Source organism: Rhea americana, unplaced genomic scaffold (genome assembly GCF_003343005.1).
Source record: "Rhea americana isolate MKP2758 unplaced genomic scaffold, rheAme1 scaffold_191, whole genome shotgun sequence".
Taxonomy (NCBI): domain Eukaryota; kingdom Metazoa; phylum Chordata; class Aves; order Rheiformes; family Rheidae; genus Rhea; species Rhea americana.
Genome location: NW_028186050.1, coordinates 745,170 through 765,173, shown reverse-complemented (window position 1 = coordinate 765,173; position 20,004 = coordinate 745,170). Strand labels below are relative to the sequence as shown.

Below are 20,004 nucleotides of genomic sequence, written 5' to 3'. Positions count from 1 at the left end.
TTTTTTTTTTGGCAATTGAAGATCGTTAAGCAATGTTAGTTGTTATGTTAGCCAAGGAGCTCCACCTAGTTTTCAGTTACAAATTGTACTAAATAGCACCTAAAACAAACAAAAATACTTTATGAATTAAAGCTTTTTTTTAAAAGTCTTCGTAAGGTTATTACACTGCAAAGACGGGTGTAAACAGCTCCTGTGAAATGATGAGTGAACAAGAGGAAGACAACTTTCTTTGGCTCTGAAGAATATTGAAGGGAGGCACTTAAGTTCATTAGAATCATAGAACTTTAGACTGAATTGGTACCTGATAYCAGTATTCTAGCTAGCTGCTTGGTGGACTTGGTCTGTGAAGGTTAATTTTCCGATAAACATATCCATTATATGAAACAAAAATAGAAGATTCAAGGGTGTTTTTCTTCCCTTTGGTAAGAAGAACAGCGTTTAATAGCCCTTTGCATGTTCTAGAACGCACATGCAGGACCTGCAGGAGGTGACCCAAGATTTGCACTATGAGAACTTCCGTTCAGAGAGACTAAAGCGAACTGGCAAGTGAGTACCTGGGTGTGTGGCTTTGGGCTCTGCTGCTCCTGCATCTGTTCTTTTTCACCATGAGATAGGACTTGTTCTTCTTCCTTACTAATCTCTCCTTTAACTCATCATTTCTCCTGAGATTTCGATYTGCAGGGGTACTGGAGATTTGTATGAAACTTTCTTCAGAAGGAGTAATGACTAGCTAAGCAATATGCTTACAAACCATGTTGTTGGTTCTGTATCGGCAGCAAGCAGGATAGCTTTCTATTTAATAGTTTCAACTTGGAAAAAATAAACATCAGTAGGTAAGATGATACTTCAGTTATTGCAAGTGCAGTTTTTTTCTTTCTCCTTCCTGTTGGAAGCTAGAGAGGGAAGTTTAGCCCAGATGTGTGGGGTTTTTTTGTTTGTTTGTTTGTTTTTTTGGTAGCATCTTTTTGTAAGGTTTCTGTCCTTGGCAGACCTAATGCTGCTAAGGAAGATGCAGCACAAACATGTTTTTTTGCAACTTACTCTTCTTTCTACTTTACTTTAAATTTGTTGTTGTTGAAGTATTCAACCAAGCATTTAGATTTTAAAGAAAAAAATAGTCTCTGAGGCTTCTTGATCATATTTCTCAAAGTGGGAACTTAGGATTATTTTTTTTTCTTTTTCCCTTTGAGAATGCATGCAGACTTTTTTTTTTCTCCCAGTTTTGTTACCTAAAATACAAATCTTGAATCTGTTCTAGCAGCCTTTCTCTTCTATGTTTTGTATCATCAATGTGTTGTTCTGTTCAATAGGCCTGTTGAAGAAGAAGTTGTAGACAAGGATAGAATCCTTCAGCAGAAGGAGGCTGAGGTAAGAGACAGCTTCTAAAATTATTTGGGTTTTTTTGTAACGTACCATGTTCTGATTTCAGTGTTCTACATCAGCTGCTGTCTACAAAGAGTGTAAGGTGGGAATTGTGAAAAATAGGGATCTAAAGGGAACATGCGTGTTTCCCATACAAAGTGTTTTGTCTAGCGAGTTGTATACTGTGGATAGTAAGTAGCCTATGGATTCCTGGTGGTAGGTAGGTGTTTATCTTTTCCAGTTTTGATGTTATTTTTCCATAAGCATAGCTTCTGTTCTTTGTTAAGTATTCAGTTAGTTTGCCTGTTACATGTGCTGCTTTAAATGTGATATCTTGGGGTAAACTGAGCACAGTAAAGTTGGCAAGTCTAGTATTTCAATCATTGTTTAGTATCTTTACTCTAAACTTACTGTGTCTTTTTTCTATGGAGCTGAAAATGTTAATCTTTAAAAATCCCATGCTATAATTAAGGTAAACACTAATGTAAAAAGGCATTTATCAAAGAGTATGGAAGAGAGGACCATCCTTCAAGAACAGTTAATGGTGTGAAGATTCACAGATTTGAACTCTACATCTGTGTGTGACAGCATGTCAAGGAGAATGCTATGTATCTTGTAATGACCAGTTTCCATGATCTTTTGTTTTTTCTAATCTTTCAATCTTTTGTGGATATAATAGCTTGCATGTTTTTCATCTTAAAAATTTACCTGCAAGTAAAGATTAGCAATTCTTTTGTGCAAATAACTTTATGGATCTGATACTTTCACTCTTATTTTCTTACTCTGGTTTCAAGTTATTGGTAAGCCCTCCAAGGTTTTTTTGTGGAGCTTTTAAGGATTCGGAGATTGTAAGCTCAGTATTTAAATCCAAGTAYTGTGTTGCCAGTGCTTATGACTGCTTGCATTATGGAAGCACATAAGATGTGCTGCAAATCTCTTTTTATTCAGCTGAACTTGGATCTAAGTCCATAAATGGAAGAAGATGTGACTAAAAAGGTCGATGCATACAGGAATTTTGCTGTTTATCACCATCAATAGTAGTTAATAATGTGATTTACTGCTGGCTAAATGAGACAACTGCATTTTTATCACTGTATAACTTTATTTCATCAGCATAAATGCTTCTAATCACTTCTAATGGTCATGCATTTATGGCAGTGGAACTTCTGCAAGTATTCTATATACCAGTTAACTGATATATGTACTAAACAACAGTAGACCTTCAGTTGATAGCCAGGAATTTAGCTCCTTTGAAAATGTCAAAAGATTTAGATATTTTTTYATTAGTAATTCTAAGACTCAGGTAGTATATTTAGGCAGCTTAAGTGAAAACTATTCCTCCTTGTTTTATTTAAACTATATACATTGTACATGCATAGTAATTAAGTGGAAATTTGAGTATCCTTATAGAATTACTTGTTTTCAGRCTTACCTCTGAAAATGTGTTATAACTGGAAATAGTTAATATGACAGGCACATCATTTTCTGCTGGTCTATTCTGACCACTCTCTGCCAATCTGTGTCTATATTATATGCATGCCATGTAGTTTTTATGTAATATATCTGAGGGCATGAAGTTTTAAACTTCTTGGAAGACAATCTTTGGAAGTTTCCTCTGGGACTAATCAGCTCTGAATAATTTATGCTGCAGTTGCAAAGGATTATATTGGAACTTGAAAAACAAATAGATTTTTAACTTAGGCTCTCTATTGTCCCTAAGAGATCAAGAGGTTTTGCTGAATCTTCTGTAGATAAACTGGTATGAAATCCCTTCATCTCCAAATCATCCTAAGTTTCAGACTGGTGAGCAGCCTGGGGAAGAAAGAGGCACAGAGGAAATGGGCTTACATTCCACGGCCTTTGCAGAGAAAACAAATATCCATTCCCCTCCTGTTTTACATTCCCATCAGTAGCGGTGCTTGAAGTTCTATTTACAGTTTTGTGAGGTTTATATAACCTTGGAAGAAATGAATGTTTGGGTTAGTGCCAGGATCATCGTTATCAAGGCATCACTTTGGCTAAATGATCTCTTATTATGCCGAAGGATGTGGTCYCCAGTTCAGCCATTTGGAACCACTAATCTGTCATTTTGGATTTATTGCTCAGTCTGGTTGTACTTTCTATTCATCTGCCAGTGATGACCTTTTTCTGCATTGGGAAGTGAAAATAAGAGTAAAGGTATCCACATTTTTTACTGTAAATATGCTGCATTTCTGTTGTGATGCTGTTGTATAAATGAGCACAAACTTTCCTAAAAGGTTTATAATGTTGTGTCATACTTTTCCTATTCTGGAATTATCTTGTAATGCAAAACTTTCAAGATTTTGAAAGGGACCATTTCCAGGAGAATGGTATGACCATGTTTACCTGAAAACAGCAAAGGACAAGGTTCTCTCATTTTTCAAGTGACCTACCCTGATGCTTTGAGCAAATCCCTTTACTTCACTGCCTCAGTTTCCCTTCATATGAGGGTTTGCTTTCCTGGATTTTAGGAGAAAAATGGTGTGCGATAATACAGTAATTACTGCCTTCAGCAAAGTTTGTGAGCAATAGATTGAATACTACAGAATTAATAACAACCTTGAAATTGTTTTTTTCTTTGGCCTTCTACTTGCTGAATTTCTTTAACTCACTGATGACATCGAGAACACCGGTAGTAGGTTTAAGATCAGTGATCCTGGGGAGATAGCCTGCAGCACCAAGTGCTGTCCAGCCCACGATCTAGCAGCAGGTRGATGAGGATGTAGTGAGCGTTCATGTGTAGGAGTAATTAGCTGAAACTGCAGGTATTTGTGAAAGTATTTTCTTGAAAGGGGGGAAGGGATGAGACAGCATGACCAAGGCCTGCAGACCAGAGGGAAATAAAAACAGCCATAAAGTTTAATTTGTTTTTTTGGAGCATTATTGCCCACTACAGGGGGAAGGAGATGTATTCTGTGCAGACTATTACAAGCTTCCACTATAAAATGATCTAGTYTTAGTCCTGGGAGAACACTATGAAATGAAAAATCTTGGTAATCAATTAAGAATGGTGATCTTTTGGAGGCTGGAATGAAGACGTTTTTATTTTGAGTAGTTGTTTTTTCTTTTGAGTTTTTCTTTGAAGGAACAACACTTGCTGCCAATGTAGCACAATGACTATAGCCGTAGCAGCTTCTGCTATTTATAATGTCAATGTGTTTTATGAAACTAGACATTTTTCTTGATTGTAATCCCTTTCCCAATATAGTAACATTGGGAGTGTTTTTCTTGTCCTCAATTAACAAGATTAGTTGTACTCTTTGGTATTAAAAGTATTTCTAACGAGCAGTAAGTATCATGGGAACATTCTGGTGTACTACAAAATCCACAGTCTACAGTTTCATTTTTTCCATCTTGTTTTATTCTTGCAGCCTCTTCCCTTGTGAACTTTCTTACATTTAAAAAAAAGGGCAAAAATAATCATACTTGGTATGGGGAGGAGGAGCTTGTTACTGGGAAGTGGATATTGTTTGATTTTTAACATTCTTTTTCCTGTTATCTGTGAAGTTCTTACTGAAGAGCCACTTGCCTTGTTCAGATGGGAGTCTGCACTGTGTAGCACTCTTCTGTATTTTGGGCAAGGCATTATTTCAGATGCAATCTCATAGGTAACGCAAAACTGTATAACCTGTGGTTTCTGTTAATGGCATGACRGATAGGAAGCAATATGGCTCGCTTCATTCTGAAATTTTAACTCTCATTTTAAATGTCTATTTCCTTTCCATGTAGCTGTGGTGTTACTCAGTGGTTACATGACACTTCGAATAAATTTCAGTCCTGACATGATCTATAGAGAAGAAGAGGTTTATACTAACATTAAGTTTACTCTTTTGCCCATTTTGTTTTTTTTCTGGGAATTGACAGGAATTGTATATTTTAAGATTTCCAAAGATTCCTTTTCATCATATGTACCAACCCCATGCTATCAGGTTGTAGTACTTTTCTTTAGGGCATGAATGCAAGTTCTCTACAGAATGTATTAATGCTGCTTTTGTAGCAGCAAATAGATTTACTGCTGAGCAAGACTGAAGTCATGTTATACCCTTGATGCTTGCAATCTCCAGCAGCTTAGGGGACACAGATCTTGGTATAGTAAGAATTTGTCTTTGTGTAGTCTTTAAGTTCCTCTTTATTAAGAGGAAAGAATCTGTTCCTCTCAATGCAGTAGGTCTAGTAAGGAGAAGACAGAAATTTCTTTAAATTTGTATTGTAATATGCAGGAATGGTCCTTATGTCCTCTCCTCACTGGAAGAGGAATGTTGTAAGAGCCTGACGTTGTTACTACTTTTAATCCAATACAGGCTGCTGCTTTTTGGGGGAAGGTGGAGGGGAGACAGGGCACGGAAGACTCAAATTTATTTATTAATTTTACACTCAGGCTGACAAGACAGATATGTGCAAATTATTTCCTCTTCAAGATATTTATATGCATTCCCCTTCAGTCACTAGCTCTAACTATAGCAAAGTAATTATACAGCCTAGCTTTAGTGTGTGCTGTCTACCATTACTGATGGGTTATCTGCTCAGAACACGGTTGTGAAGTTGATAGTTTGATTAGAGCTCTTCTGTTTGACAGTAGAAAGCAACCRTTCTGGATTGTTTGCATATTGAATGCTCAACAAAAAATCCAACATACTGAGGCACCTAGGACACAGTGGGGAAAAAACTGTCTTCTGGAGACGATGCTTAAAATCCCTTTKTAAAAATATGTTTTTCCCCCCTACTTTTCTTAATTAAAAGAAACTTTAGTATCTTCTTACATATTAATGGAGACAACAGTGTGCCTAATCTAGTAGGCTTTGCCTGCCCTAAACTCTTGTACTGAAGTACGCTAAAGTAGCTTCAGATCCTTGCCATTACTTAGCTAAGAGGTGAGAGTAACACTTCACCACTAGATCTCAAAACACTACATAAAAATGGAAAAGCAAAATCTTCTTTCTACGAGCTTATTCAGTGTTAGAGCAGGGTAGATCTCCTAATCCTTCTGTCCTACCTTACATTTGAGTCATATGCAACATAAGTTTTGTTTCACACATGTGGATGTGCTTAAATTTATTAAGGTTAAGAGAATATGAGAKTTGGAGATATATTTAGGTTTTAAAATTGGTGTGGGCTCTTAGTAGAATGCTGTGTTTGAGCAAATCATCGTAATACAGGCACAGCAGCATCTTTCCCTGTGATTATTGAATAGTTTCTATTTTGGGAGTGTTTCATGGCTCAGCTTGGAGCACTCTTGGGAAAACTCAAGTAGGCGAGCTTCCAACAAGCTTTTTTTATTCTGATGGTAAGCCTGCAGAGAGGCGGTTCAAAAGACCAGGTGTCTTGCATATTTATAAGCTGATCTCTAAAACTTTTTTCTTGGGCCATAGAATCAACTCAGTTCTCTCATTTCTGAGACCCTTCGCTTTTTTTTCTTTTGAATCTGTATGCTCTCTTTTAAAATAAAAGACCTCTGATCAAAATGTTCAGCACAAAAATGGAAATGGGTATATATAATAATTRTTACATATTTTTTGAGTTGAAGAGGAGTTTTGTCCTCTTGCTCAGCCCAAATAAATTAAACACGTTCTCTAAGCAGTTATTCCTGAAGAAAAAAGGCTTGACAACAGTGTATTAACTACACAATTCTTCTCTTGAAATAATGAAAGTTTATGAAACTAAAGCAGATTATTATGTGATCTCTAGTTTGAAAGGGACTCATATTTTGTATGATATGCCTGTAAATTGCAGCCTGTTTCTTTTCCAGTTTGTAAGATGGGGCATAAAAGTGTACTGGCAATTGTGTATGCACAGTTTCCTCAACTCTGTCTGGAAGGAAATACCTCCTTAATTGTGAACCAAATTAGATGAATTGGCATATGGATTTTGAAATTTTCTTAGTGTTTCTTATTCTCTCTTAGGAATATATATTTCATTTAATGTTATTTTCGGGGGAAAAAATGCAGGATGTGTAACTAGATTTCTTACAAGATGGAAATTAACTTACCAGTGTCTTAAGAAAATGCCTTTAAAGCAGCAGCTACTTCCAAGAAAATACCATCATTTATATTTAAAAACATTGGTACTTAATACGTTTAGTCTGWCTTTCAAAATTTTGTAAACATCTTATTTTGCTTTTAAAGTAGTTCCTAAATTCTGTCAACGAGTTTGGCTGTTACTGTTGCTAAAAACTTGTGGAATTATCTGGTTAACCAGAGCAAAACAAAACAGCCACAAGATTGCTATTCACGCACGGTATTATGCTCCAGGCACTTGCATCAGAACAAAGTTGTTTCAGCTCACTCAAGCAATATATTTCTGTGTACATGTAAGAAAGGGTATGGTTTTTCTTTATTCCAGAAAAGATTTTAATTAACTGTGTTTGCAGATCTGTRATCTTTAGAATATTTGAATTTTATTACTGAATTCTCATTATCATTTTTTTATGAGTCTTTTGTGAAACATGGGTGTAATGCTGCAGAGAATCTGGCACAGAAGAACAAAGTGGTCAATTACATGACTTAAATGAACACTTCCAGTTCATAAAGAGACAAATAGGGTCTGCCTTCTACCATGAAAGAAGAAGWATGAAAGGTTTCTGGATTTTGGATGTTTCCTGTTGAACATACAGAGAAATTGTGACCTGTCCTATACATGTGGGTGTTTTCTCTTACAGCTGCGCCGCATGCAGGAGATGATTGCCCAGATGCAAGCCCAAATGAGGATGAAGCCTGGTGATGATTAAGGTGCTTATCAGCTGGTTGCATTAGGTATGATTTTTCTGACTTTATACTCCTCTTTATGTAAGGATTTTGCAATGATTGCTGTTAATTTCATACTATGGACTTATCTTTACAGTAGTTCTAGAAAAATTAAGATGAGTGATGCTCTAGGTAACCTGGAAAAAAGGATGTTACTTTTCCAGATGTCTTGAAGACCTGTAAATGCTTATCTTATGCTTATGATGCTTATCAGTGCCGTATTTTTTGATCCTCTGGCTTCGTTTTCTTTAGCAAACGCTGCTCAGAGACTTAATTTTCTTATATGGAAACAAAAGTAGAGTGTTTTAGGGTACAAAGACTGCTGAATTAATACTTTTTTTTTTTCAAAAAAGCCAAAAGAAATTTTAAAACTGGCTGCATTTACTGAATACAAACGTCCTTGATAAAATTTGTACGTGATATTAGCTGCAATCAGAGTGAGTGAAGAAAAATGTTACTAGTAAATATTCATGCTTTCTTCAAAATGCAGCTCTTCTAGCATAACTTTTTAAAAATGCAAAAATAAAAAGTAGAAGGATATGAGGACTCTTGTTATTGTTGCTTAATACTTTAGCAGTTTTGATTGCTGGTCTTCTGGAATGTAAAGCTTGAATAAAATGGATTATATTATCCCTTATGACCTTGTGGTAACTGCCAACATTCCAGGCCTAAAATAAGGAGATTTTTGTTGCCTTTATTTGAACCTTCAGTCTTCCTGTTTACATAAAAAAAAAAAAAAAAAAAAAAAAAAATTAAAAAAAAAAAAAAAAAAAAAAATTGTAAGAAATAAACTTATCCTCTGGATTCTTATTTAAACGGAAGTTGATGGTTTTACAGGTATGTGTATTATGATCTTTGAGTGAAATAGTTAAGGAAAAAAGTAACTCAAGCTTGAATTTCTTACTGTCACAAATTCTGTAAACAGAGGAGTCTTCAAATCATGTTCCATGACTTCCGCTTCCATGTTAAAATACATACTCGCAGAGTTGGATGACTAAACACTGAGGACAGTTCTTGTGGCTGACCATGTAATGTAGGCAGTAGCAGTGTCTGACTTGAACCTCTCACTTCCTCAGAAAGGAGATAGTGGTTTTACAGCCTGTTAAATGTCTTAGCTGGAACTTAAGATCATTGTTATCGCAGGCTGGATTCTGACCTGTYGCGAAAATAGCTGTTTGATATAGGGAATCTTATGTACTGATTTTAATTTTTCTTGCAAAGGAGCTCAACTCTAACTGTGACTATCACCTATTTACATGGCACCCATTAAACTGATACTGGAGGGAAAAAAATCCACCCTAAATCTAATAGTTGTCTGTAATTGCTGCTTGCAGAGTAGGATGACTAAAGATACAAATACAGTCAGAGCTCGCTCTTCAGGTTTTAGATACTGAATTTGCTATGAAATTCAGTAGCTGAGGGCTAATAGGATACTGTATTTCACAGAAGATGATTAGTCAGTAATGACACCAGATTCCACGTTTCGTTAAGTACCATATCCAATATTGCCTGAAGTGTATGTGAAACAAATTGGAGCRTGGTTTGTCCCAGGCCAGATCTGCAGCCATGGAGGCATAAGTAAACRAAGTTCTGAGGATGATCATGGGTATCCAATGAAGTGTTATTTTGTGGATACTTTACTGATCTAGAATACATCTTGGACCACTAAATGTGCTAAGCAGGGAAGCTTTACAGATATAATTAAGTATCCACATGATCTGGGGGTGATGTAGTTTGAACTAAATCTTAAAACTCTTAATGGTCTGAAATATTCAATGTGAATAAGTTTGAGAAGGATTTGAATGAGATTGTCATATCTGGAGGTCCCACTGATTCTTAATGACCTACTAAGCTAGGTCTCTGCAACTGCTATGAAAATTRTATTGTTGGTCAGAGTGCTTTCAGGAAAGAATTTCAAACTTTTTTTTTGTTAACTGAGATATTGATTTTTTTCTTAAAATACTTTGTTGGCTGATGTGGATGGTTTGAACTGCGAATTGCCATCCTGYTAAACCACAGTGTTGCTGTGTGATCTTGTCAGTATGTTGAAGTGAATCCTTGTTCAGCATTTAGCCTTAGGGAAATTTCTGTCTGATGCATGCTAACAAACTGGAGGAACAGTGATTTCAACTTCTAGCATTCCTGTAAGATTTATTTGCTATATTTTATGCGTCTTACTATTTTCAGAGAAACCAGGAAACTTCTTACCAGCAGAGGTTGTTTTACATGCTTCAAAAAACAACCAAATTCATCCTGGCAAAGTAAGGAATGAAATTCTTGAATAAATCATAAAACATAATAATTAAACAGAACCAAAATGCCAAAAAACTTGAATACACTTTATATTAGTCTTTTTGTCCTATCACAGCTTACCTCAAGCATTTCTCAGGCTCTTGTTCTACAAGAATTTTAAAGCATCAGTCTATGACAACACTGCTAATAAAAGCACTCTCTCCTCAACTGCTCTTTTGCACCCTTTTTTCCCTTTTATACTGAGAAAAATATTTAAAAAATTATGTAAAATTACTGTTTTCAGTATTTTTAATTTGGACGGATGCATATGTCCCTTAAAAATTCTATTAAAAATATTTTCCTGCACAGATTTAAGATGTTTTCAGGTATTATGAGGAAAGAGTAGGATGATGTAAATATCTGCATAAATAAGAACTGTAGGATAAACAGTAGGATAATCAAATGTGGTAKTGTTCAAATATGTGAAATATCTACTTTGGGGTTTCATTTTTTTTGCAGAGGGTGGAGGTTTCTGAACTCTTGGGCTTTCTGCAGAGAATTTGGCACTGCGTAATGATTCAAATGTACTGAACTCAAATCCTTGCCCAAAACACAGAGGAGTCTGTATAGTATAAAATGCTGTGCAGATGGGGCAGCAGGAGGATCTTTTATATCTGATCCTCTTGGAATAGGGGCATCTCCAAAGATTTATGGAAAGAGCAAAGGGAGAATTAACTTCAAGCAGTTTCCTATGCTTTCAAGGCTAGAGAAGTGTAAGGGGAGTGACACAGGTGAATGTTATACACAGCGAAAGATGTGCTCAAAGTTCCCAAAGAGGATGAGCAGATCGAGTTTGTGTGGAAATCTGARGGGGAGTAATAAAAGTGGTGATGGGGACTGAATCGGAAGTGGGAAAAGAAAATAATTTGGGGAACAGTAGTCACCAGTGGGCAGACTACACTTTTTTTGTTTTGGTTTGGTTTTTTTGGACACAAGTTCACAAGTTTGAGAGTTCAGACTTACTCTATCTGATGACGGTGACTGATGGGTAGGTCTGCCCCGCTGTCTGGCAGTGTGCGATGCTCTGACTAAACCTCTTCTGGCTTTACTGTGCAAACAGCGCGGGCAGAGGTGTTTGTATAATATTCATTGAATAAGGGGGAACATTTTTTCCCTAACTTTTGATGTACTAATAAAGATCTCAAGACAAGTTTAATTTTCAGATTTTTTGCTTCTAAAATGCACGACTGCTGTTAAATAAGTGTAGGAACTTACAATTTCTTATATTTGAGTGTCCAAATGAAGGATTGAGGAGAAAGGAAGTGGAGGGGTGGAATAAGAAGTTACTAAAAACTAAAGCAGATTAGTTTTATTTGTTGGTTCCATTCTGAAATACTTGGCTGTTGAAACAAGGCTGCGGTAACTGCAACAGCCTGTTTACTAGTTTCTGGACTTGTCTGAAATGAACAAGTTACAAAAGGATGGAATATTTTTCAAACGAAATGGTTGTTTATGGGGGTTTCTTCACTTCTCTGTTTCTGAAAGAGTATRTTTTTGCAGTCTGTTTTCCTCTTGTTCTTACAAATTTGGATTGTCCGTCTTCCACTGAGCTTCAAGATCATATTGGGACACAATAGTAACAGAAGCCAGGCTATGGAAAACAAACATAGCCAGCTGGAAATCTAGTTATGGTTAGGGAGATGTATTCAGGAGAAATCCGTCTTGCACTTAAAATACATGCTGGATGTTGAAAATTCCTTTTGTATAGCTCATGATTTCCACGAGTATTTAAAAGTATCTTGGGCTCGGTAAGAGTGTTCTGGTTCTTGATAAGAGCAGCACTAAAGGCACCAAACAGCGAGATCTTTCTACCAATGAATTGACATCATTTAACAAAACAACACMAAGCGTTGTCATAGCAACCAGCCTTCTGAAATGATGCTGGTGMGTGCTGAATTGATCTGATGAGAAGTGTCATTTGAGAAAGTCAGGATTGTGTTGTAGGTTTTGGCAGCTAAAATTCAAAGCCTAGAGAATGTGAAGCGTAAGCAAACGTGTGGTGTTTGGAACAACCACCTGGCACTGCCGGTGGCTGTTTCTCTAGCTAGAGTAGATGAGCTCCATCATTCTTCAACTCCTTTCAACTTTCCTAGATTTTGACTTATGCTTTGTATGAAAGTCACTGTGAAACTTCAACTATTTTTTGATTAGTGCTAAGGAATCGTAGTTTTGTTTTTAAAGCTTTTAGTTCTTGAGGTATAGAACAATAAAGCTTTAATTTGAGTTTGTTTATCCAAGAATAATCTTTTACACATCCCTGTTAGTCCATACTGCTCTCATTTGGTAGAATAGTCATGTTCCTGATTATAAATGGAACATAATAAAAGTTGATGTTGTGCTTGGATTATAACATTGGCTATTTCACAGCATCTGACTGTGGCCCTTGACAAAAAAAAAAAAAAAAAAAAAAAAAATATATTTTTTTTTTTTAATAAAAAAAGAAACAAATCAAAAAAAAATTATTTTGGCCCTTAAAAAAAAAAAAAAAAAAAAAAAAAAGGTATTCAGTTCTCTTTCTAACAGCAAACAGGTAGCACTTTGTTAAAGAGATGAGCTTAAAGTTGTACAGAAGAAATATTACTTACTAATATTTCAGACTGATGTAGCATATTAATAGGGTCTGTAAAACTACTTTTGCTAAATATTGTCCATCTGCTGGCTCTTAATGAATCTTCCTTGCAATTTTCTCTCTCCACATTTGCTGTGTGCAAAATTTCCAGAAGTTTGTTGGGACCTATTTTTGTAAGGAAAACTTTCTCCTAGAAATTGCAGTGTATTTTTTTCCCTTTAATTCTGTAAAATATATGCATCTTGAAAAGCACGTTCCCATTCAGTCTAGTTTCATATGWTTCAAAACTGTTTCATAACTTCTATGTTATAGAAGGAAGGTGAGAAAAATGGACCCCCCCCCCCACTCGCCCCCAACCAAAACACTGTGTACTTTGCAGACTTTGAAGTTTTCTAGGGAATGATGCAATGTTTGCAAAATGTAAAACAGCAAAGATTGGAACATATATGTAATCCTTTTGTGTAACATAAATGGGGTAGTGGRTAAAATCGTATAGTTAAGAAATTTACAAAATAGCAAATAGTCCAGTGTATCAGACTTTCCTATCTGTGTGTGAATAAACAGAATGTGATAGGTGAAATCTTCAGAATAATAATGAAGATGGAATRAATTCCCAATAGTAAGATATATTCTTTTCTAATAATTTTGCATAATTACCCAAATTGTACCTGAATATCAAATGTTCTGTCAGTAAACAAATTAAGCAAGTTGGCTTTCTTTTTTTTTCCTGTGCTAAGTGATCCTAGAATAGAAATAATATCAAATTCTTAATGKGTCACTACAGAAACGCTATTTTGTGAGGCAATGTCAAAGGTGATCGGAAATATATTTATTTGCTTTTTAGCAGTGTGTAGATACCTTGAGAAAGATGGATTTCGCTGTGCAGTGGCTATGGTGACATTCTCAATTTTTGTAAGTATGTGCAGTGATGCCTTGCATTCCTGCTTMTGCCAGGTTTGGTTACCCTGGAGTGACACAGTTTAAATATTTTCACCTTTTGCCATATCCAGTARAACAGTGCTGTGCCTAGTGCAGCCATTGGATGCCCTAGATGCAGAGGGTGAAGGGAGATGCTTACTGCCAGAGTCCCTAGTGGGAATGCACTAATGGGCCTGAGGAAGYGCGAAGGCCTGTCAAGTTCATGCCAAAACTGCCGTGTTTTCGTAGTGGGCTTCAGGCAGCATTTTGCTAAATACGTATTTTCAGGATGTTTTTATGTTGTTTTTTTTTCTGGAGCTTGGAGGCTGGTATTAAGTGGATATTAAGGCTTATTAGCATAATACATTAACTGATAAACACTGGAAAAGTGGTTCAACAGCCAATTTGTAACTCTGTACTTGACCGATGATGTTTACTATGGGAAATAAAAGATGTTCTAGAGTCTAGCAAAAGGAAATGGAACAAACTTGAAGCAGTCAATAGAGGATGCCTGAAATAACAGTAACCCAAAATGAGGGATGTGCGTAACAGAATAAGTCAAAAGTAGCTGATGACGTATGTGATATTCAGTACTCTTATTTTTGTTATTCCAGGAGTGCAGCAAAGTTTCCAAATGCTTTGGGTCTTAATATGGAATCTGCATGATTTAACTATAAAGCCTAAGCCACATGAAAGACTCCCTTTTTTCAAAATTCTTGCTAGTGATTGGACAGTATAAATGCAGTGACTACAACATAAAATGGTGCTATTTGAAGAAAAAGAATTTGGGTCAGTGAGAAAATGTAACTGCTTATAAATCAGATTTCTCTCATTGGAAAAGCAAAAGTGTACGGGCAGAGATGTGAAACTGCTCTGTGTTGTAGTGGTGTCCTGGAAGCAACTGTGAGGGACACGTAGGGAAACCTACCCATTTTTTCCTAAATCTGTCATAACCCGCACAAATGTAGGATTCTTACCTATCTGAACGTGTGCATCAGTGCAAGTGTATGTACCGCTAGATACAAAACAACTTTTACAAAGTAAGTTTTGTTCTAATAGCATATTGGAGAGAAATGTGTCATATTTCTTAAATAGTAGTGTGAATTTGCATTGCACACAGGCATTTAGTAAAGGCATGTGTTACTAAAGGACTATGTGAGACTTTTCAAGTTTAGTGTAATAAAACTGGAGAGGAGATTTGTAAAGAACTATCAACCTAATGTATCATAAAATATTATTTCCTAATGAGATTAAGAAGAAAGAGCAATGAAATGAACCTGTGCTGAAAATGCACAGTGAATGCGCAAATTTTGCCAAGTGAATGCCAAGTATTTTTCCAAGTGTATCAAATACTACCAACATTAGCAACCCAGTATACGTATCAATCCACAGCCGTGCTTACAACCAGGGTCACCTTGTTTATTGGAAGCTCAAGTCTTTGTGCAAGTCTGTAACATCAGTCTCCATCTCCTTTTGAGACATCTTCCGTTGCGGAGATACATCTTTGAATTAGGCAGTGGCAGAAATTTGGTTTCTCTTTTGCCCTTGGATTAGCAGTGTAACGTAACAGGCTGAATTCAATCAGCAGTGTATGGACTCTGTCCTTAAAGCCTTAACGTTGCCTTGCTTGTTCTGCTGTGCAAAGTGATGGCCTGGTTAGTGTTAGGTAATTGCGTATTGAACAAAATTCCCAGTGTGAGTTCCACAAAGAGCAAAGGACCTTGGCTCTCAGCTTTCCTCACTCCTCATCCCGACTATAGTTAGCAGCTGTAGTCTGAGGGGTTTGCACTGCACTTTACAAATGAGCTACTGGACACAACAGTGTTTCCTTGGATGTTTCTTTTGTTCTATATGGATGAACGTTTAGATTTGGCAATTTTTTCTATTCTGAATGAATAGTTCTGCGACTGGAGAATTTGAGGCATCTCCGAAGTTCCAAATTTGACACAGATTTTTAAGAGGGGGACCTGATTTTTTAGAGACTGTTGGAATTCCACTCTCTACATACCATCTTTTTTCAATTGGCAATTAACTTTGGGGACATCCAGGATCGGTGATTATTTTTGAAGTTATAGGATACGCTCMCTCTCTTTCGTCATGTGAATACTGCTGTATGAATGCTTGAGAAWAGTTACTTGCTTTCCTGTTATGTCTAAGCAGTGTTATAAGAGATTATGTTCATAACATCAAGCCTGGTTACTTTTAGTGCTGCTTAGATGAGCAGTGGTGTTAAATTTAGTTTTTCTTGCCAGAAGTAATGCTTCATGTAACAGGCTGAGCTTGATTTCTTGTTTGCATTGCTGTTTAGCTGAGCCGTAACACAGTTTGTATGTTCTCACGGACTGAGTGTGAGTGCTTAAGAAAATATGTAACTAAAAATAGCTTCTCATTTCTCTGTTTGTATTAGACGTTTATGATAAATGTTTGGGGCCAAACTGCGTCAAGAAATTACTACCATCATCATTTTACTGGGTTGATTTTAGTTGTAATGCAGCTCCCTGTGATGCAGGGACTCAAAATTCTCTGTTCTCTGGATTATGCTACTTTGCTAGGAGTGGATCAGAATGTCTCAAAACACTCCGACAGTGTTGAGAGTTTGTCTTTTCTAACACTTTTTGTTTTCCGCTTTCATTCACAGCAGTATACAGTTCTCTAATGGATGGGGTGCTCTGTTTTCTTTGACCGAATGGTAACGTTCAAATGCAAAAGCTGGATGCTGCAGACCAAGACCTGCGTTAAAACACACACAAAGTCTGAAGATTGTGTTGTAAAACAGCTTATTTTATATATTCAATGTTAATCAAGTTATACTGTATCTTTTTGATTCTTTTGGTAACACTGTCTTCATACTTAGAAATGTGGTTTTGCTATACCTTCCTATACCTTTTGATACAGAAACTGAGATAGTACRCTGTTTGGACTAGTGATTGTGATGGATTTAAGGAGTTAATCGTGTTTCTGGTAGGTTATTCTGAACAGTTTTGTGATTTAATACTAAAAGATTTTGTGGCTTGTTTACAGTAAATGTATGTATTTGCACAGTATCAYAACTTTCATTTGCCATTTTAAGCCATTATGTATCTTATCATTAGTTTATTCATAATTTTTACTGGGCTTTGGTTGTTTTTTTAGCTTTATCTCTGGTGATTTATATATGTGTAATGTATGAGCAAATGTACAAAACACTGATTCACCAGTGATGCAAAGAAGCTGAATTTTCTAAATCATTGTGCCTTAAAGTATTGTAAACACTATGCATGCCAAAAMCTTTCATGAATGCCTCTGAAGATTTGTCTTCAGTTCTCAAATATTGCTTGCAAGACTTTCTATCATAGGCATTTTTATCTCTCAGCTGAGTGATGGCATGTACTGAACTTTTTATATACCATAACACTAATTTTCATTGAAGTTTTGTAATAAATTGTATGAGGTGGAAAAAATTGGATTTTGTTTTTTAGCTACCCTGTGAAATGTCTTAGCTGCATCATGCAAGTACATATTCAAAAGATGCACAATATTTATTCTGGAGATTTGAAGGCCCTTTCCAGAATGTGTCTAATACAAACTGCTTTGATTTCATTTCAAAACAACTTGAAAAATGCTTTAGTTGGAAGTTAGGTAACAAGTCTTGGCATCCACTTTCTTTTCTTTCTTTTTTTTTTTTTAAGCAAAGTTCATTAGATACCTACTGGCATCTTTTAGGAGTGTAAGTACCTGGAAAAAATCTAATCTCACACCTTAGTTTATAAAAACATGTGTGTTGCTGTCTCCTTTATGTCATTACTGAGTATATGGCTACCTTTTGCATGCTTTTGTAATCTTATGTATACACATAAATGTAAATTATTTTACAAATGAGAGATTGAGACACTGTCTTCTATACTAAATTGGAACATATTTCATGTAATGATTAGCCCCAATTCTATTGTCTGGCAATGACTGTTTAATCAGAATAGCATTAGCAAACAATTTGCTTCACAGGAATACATATTTGGCTTGTGTTCGGAGTTAAACTTCATAAAATGGACATTGCATTGTAATCTCAGAGGCTGCTGTAGTGATGTTGAAAGAAGAAATGGGGTGACTGATTTGTATTTATATAAAGAGTCTTCAGATATTTATGAAGACTTGAATTACAGAGGTGTCTGAGAGGGCCAAGGTGTGAGCGATTTAAACGTAAACATTTTCTCATGAGTTGAGGAAGATGTATTCCATGATGCACACCTTTTTCTTTTTTTCTTTTTAAAATCTTGTGTCGTCTTTTGCAACTGTCTTAAAGATATACTGTCTGTCTGTGCTTGGGAGAGCTGCACCCTTCTGGAGAAACCAAGACATYTGAGCGACATTCCACATTAGTTCTCTGTGCAAAGGTAACATGAATGGTTCATCTTCCAAAGCAAGTTAGGACAGTGAGGGAAYAGGCTTTCAAAAGCATCTAGTCTTCAATTTTATTAAAAATACAGCTTTTTGTTTTTTCCAAAGGAAAGCATCTGAAATCACTGCCACAATTCTTGTATATAAAGTTGCACTGAACGTGTTTTCTCAAGCAGGTGCTGATTAGTGATTGATAGTTGCTGCCTCCTTGTGCTGTTGAATTCCAGTTGGAGCATTTTGGCTCAGAACCTGAGATCTGTTTGGATGATTGTCCAAGAAGGTGTTACAATACTGCTGATACCCATTTGAGTGCTTTCCTTTCAAACTAAGCTTAATTTCTGTGTTGTGTTCTGCCTGTTCTTTGATGTCTAAAATTCTTCAGTTRCATGTGAACTTGACTTTGTTAAAAGACTTCACAGCTTATGGGGCAAATGTRTATTTGTTAAGCTAGTCTTTGCTACTGTGAAGGTCCCTGAAGAGAGGGCTCTGTCTAGATCCTGRTTTCGGACCTTGCATTTCTGCTGCTCTCCATGTTGGCACTACCAAAGCTGTGAAAGACGACTCCATTTTCCCTTGGGAATTCCACCCAGGCCTTCTCCAGGTGGAAGCACTGGGTCAAAGAGCCCCCACACAACTCTTCTAATGACTCTGCTTGGCAGGAACAAGCAGTGGGTGATTACAGTCCGTTCAATCTTCTTTGGATTTAAAATGCTGTTGCAGACTATAAAACAGCTCCTGAAAGGCTGATTGGACTGTGGGTGCCTTTAATTGTGGTGTGGAGTCTCTAATGGTCTGTGGTTGTCTAGCATTTAAAAACAAGCAAATAGGGCAACAATTGCTTGATTTTTTTTTCCTGATGCTTTGAATCCCTGCGTAAAAAGGAACTTACGGCTTAATGGGGTTTTTAAAACATACCTGCCTGGTATTGCCAACCTCTGGTCTTGGAAGTGTCTCTCTGTTTTGATGTGAGGGATGTTTTAAATGAAAGGTGGAAGAGATGACAGGAGAAGCGCTGTGATGACTACCAGAATCTGAAAAGCTGATACTATGGCATCAGTGGCGGTTTGGTTCCAAGGCCGGGGACTAGCCCTGCAGTTTGTGCAGCTATCACCATTTCATGCTCACCCTGTCCTGTTTAAAAGAGCTTCAAGTCTGATTATTTACCTGTCTTTGAAGTGTAGAAGTGACCTTCTTCCCTGTCCCCTCCCTCCAGAAGAGTACTGTCAAACTGATGGAAGGAGCTGTGTTTTCTGAGGCTTTGGTTACGCCTTTTTACCATTTCTTGTGAGKTGTTTCTAGGAGCTGTTCTTAAATCACTTGCTTGTGTTGTTTCTGGAGGGTTTAAAATTAATTTTGGGCTCACTCCTGCCCCTCCTTAAACCATTGTACTGGCACCTTTTATCTAAAATAACTTTAAACYGCCTTAAGAGGGGATGTTTAATGGAAACAGTGCGTTCCTGTTTTGCACAGTACACTTGCAGTATGATTCAGGGCTTCCCACTATATTCTGAGATGCTAAATCTGGAAATGTTTCCTATTTCATTCAGTTGATTWAAAAAAAAGAAAGAAAGAAAGAAAGAAAAGGAAAAAAATAGGAAGGTGGCTGTGTTTCTGCTGGAGAGTAAGGAGCGCTCCGGAGCGTAGTCTTTGCCGCTCCCCGCCGCTGGTTCGCCGGGGCTCCCGGGGGGTTATTCCCGTGGCTGCCGCCGGGCCGGGCCGGGCCGGGCC

The 20,004-nt window shown here is 36.8% G+C and overlaps 1 protein-coding gene across 2 annotated transcripts in view; it reads left to right on the top strand.

Annotated features, from left to right (window-relative positions):
* The window catches only part of LOC146597100 (septin-2), a 35,384-nt gene extending 17,442 nt beyond the window's left edge, over nucleotides 1-17,942 (top strand). Inside the window, exons 9-12 of one of the 2 annotated variants that reach the window (XM_085302714.1) lie at nucleotides 463-546; nucleotides 1,311-1,368; nucleotides 8,039-8,132; nucleotides 16,544-17,942. In XM_085302714.1, the coding sequence (XP_085158840.1) occupies nucleotides 463-546; nucleotides 1,311-1,368; nucleotides 8,039-8,107 (211 nt within the window). In that variant the 3' untranslated portion in view covers nucleotides 8,108-8,132; nucleotides 16,544-17,942. Of the gene's footprint in view, nucleotides 1-462; nucleotides 547-1,310; nucleotides 1,369-8,038; nucleotides 8,133-16,540 lie in introns of both variants that reach the window. The other variant, XM_085302713.1, reaches the window with a different exon arrangement.
* The last annotated feature ends 2,062 nt before the right edge of the window (nucleotides 17,943-20,004 follow it).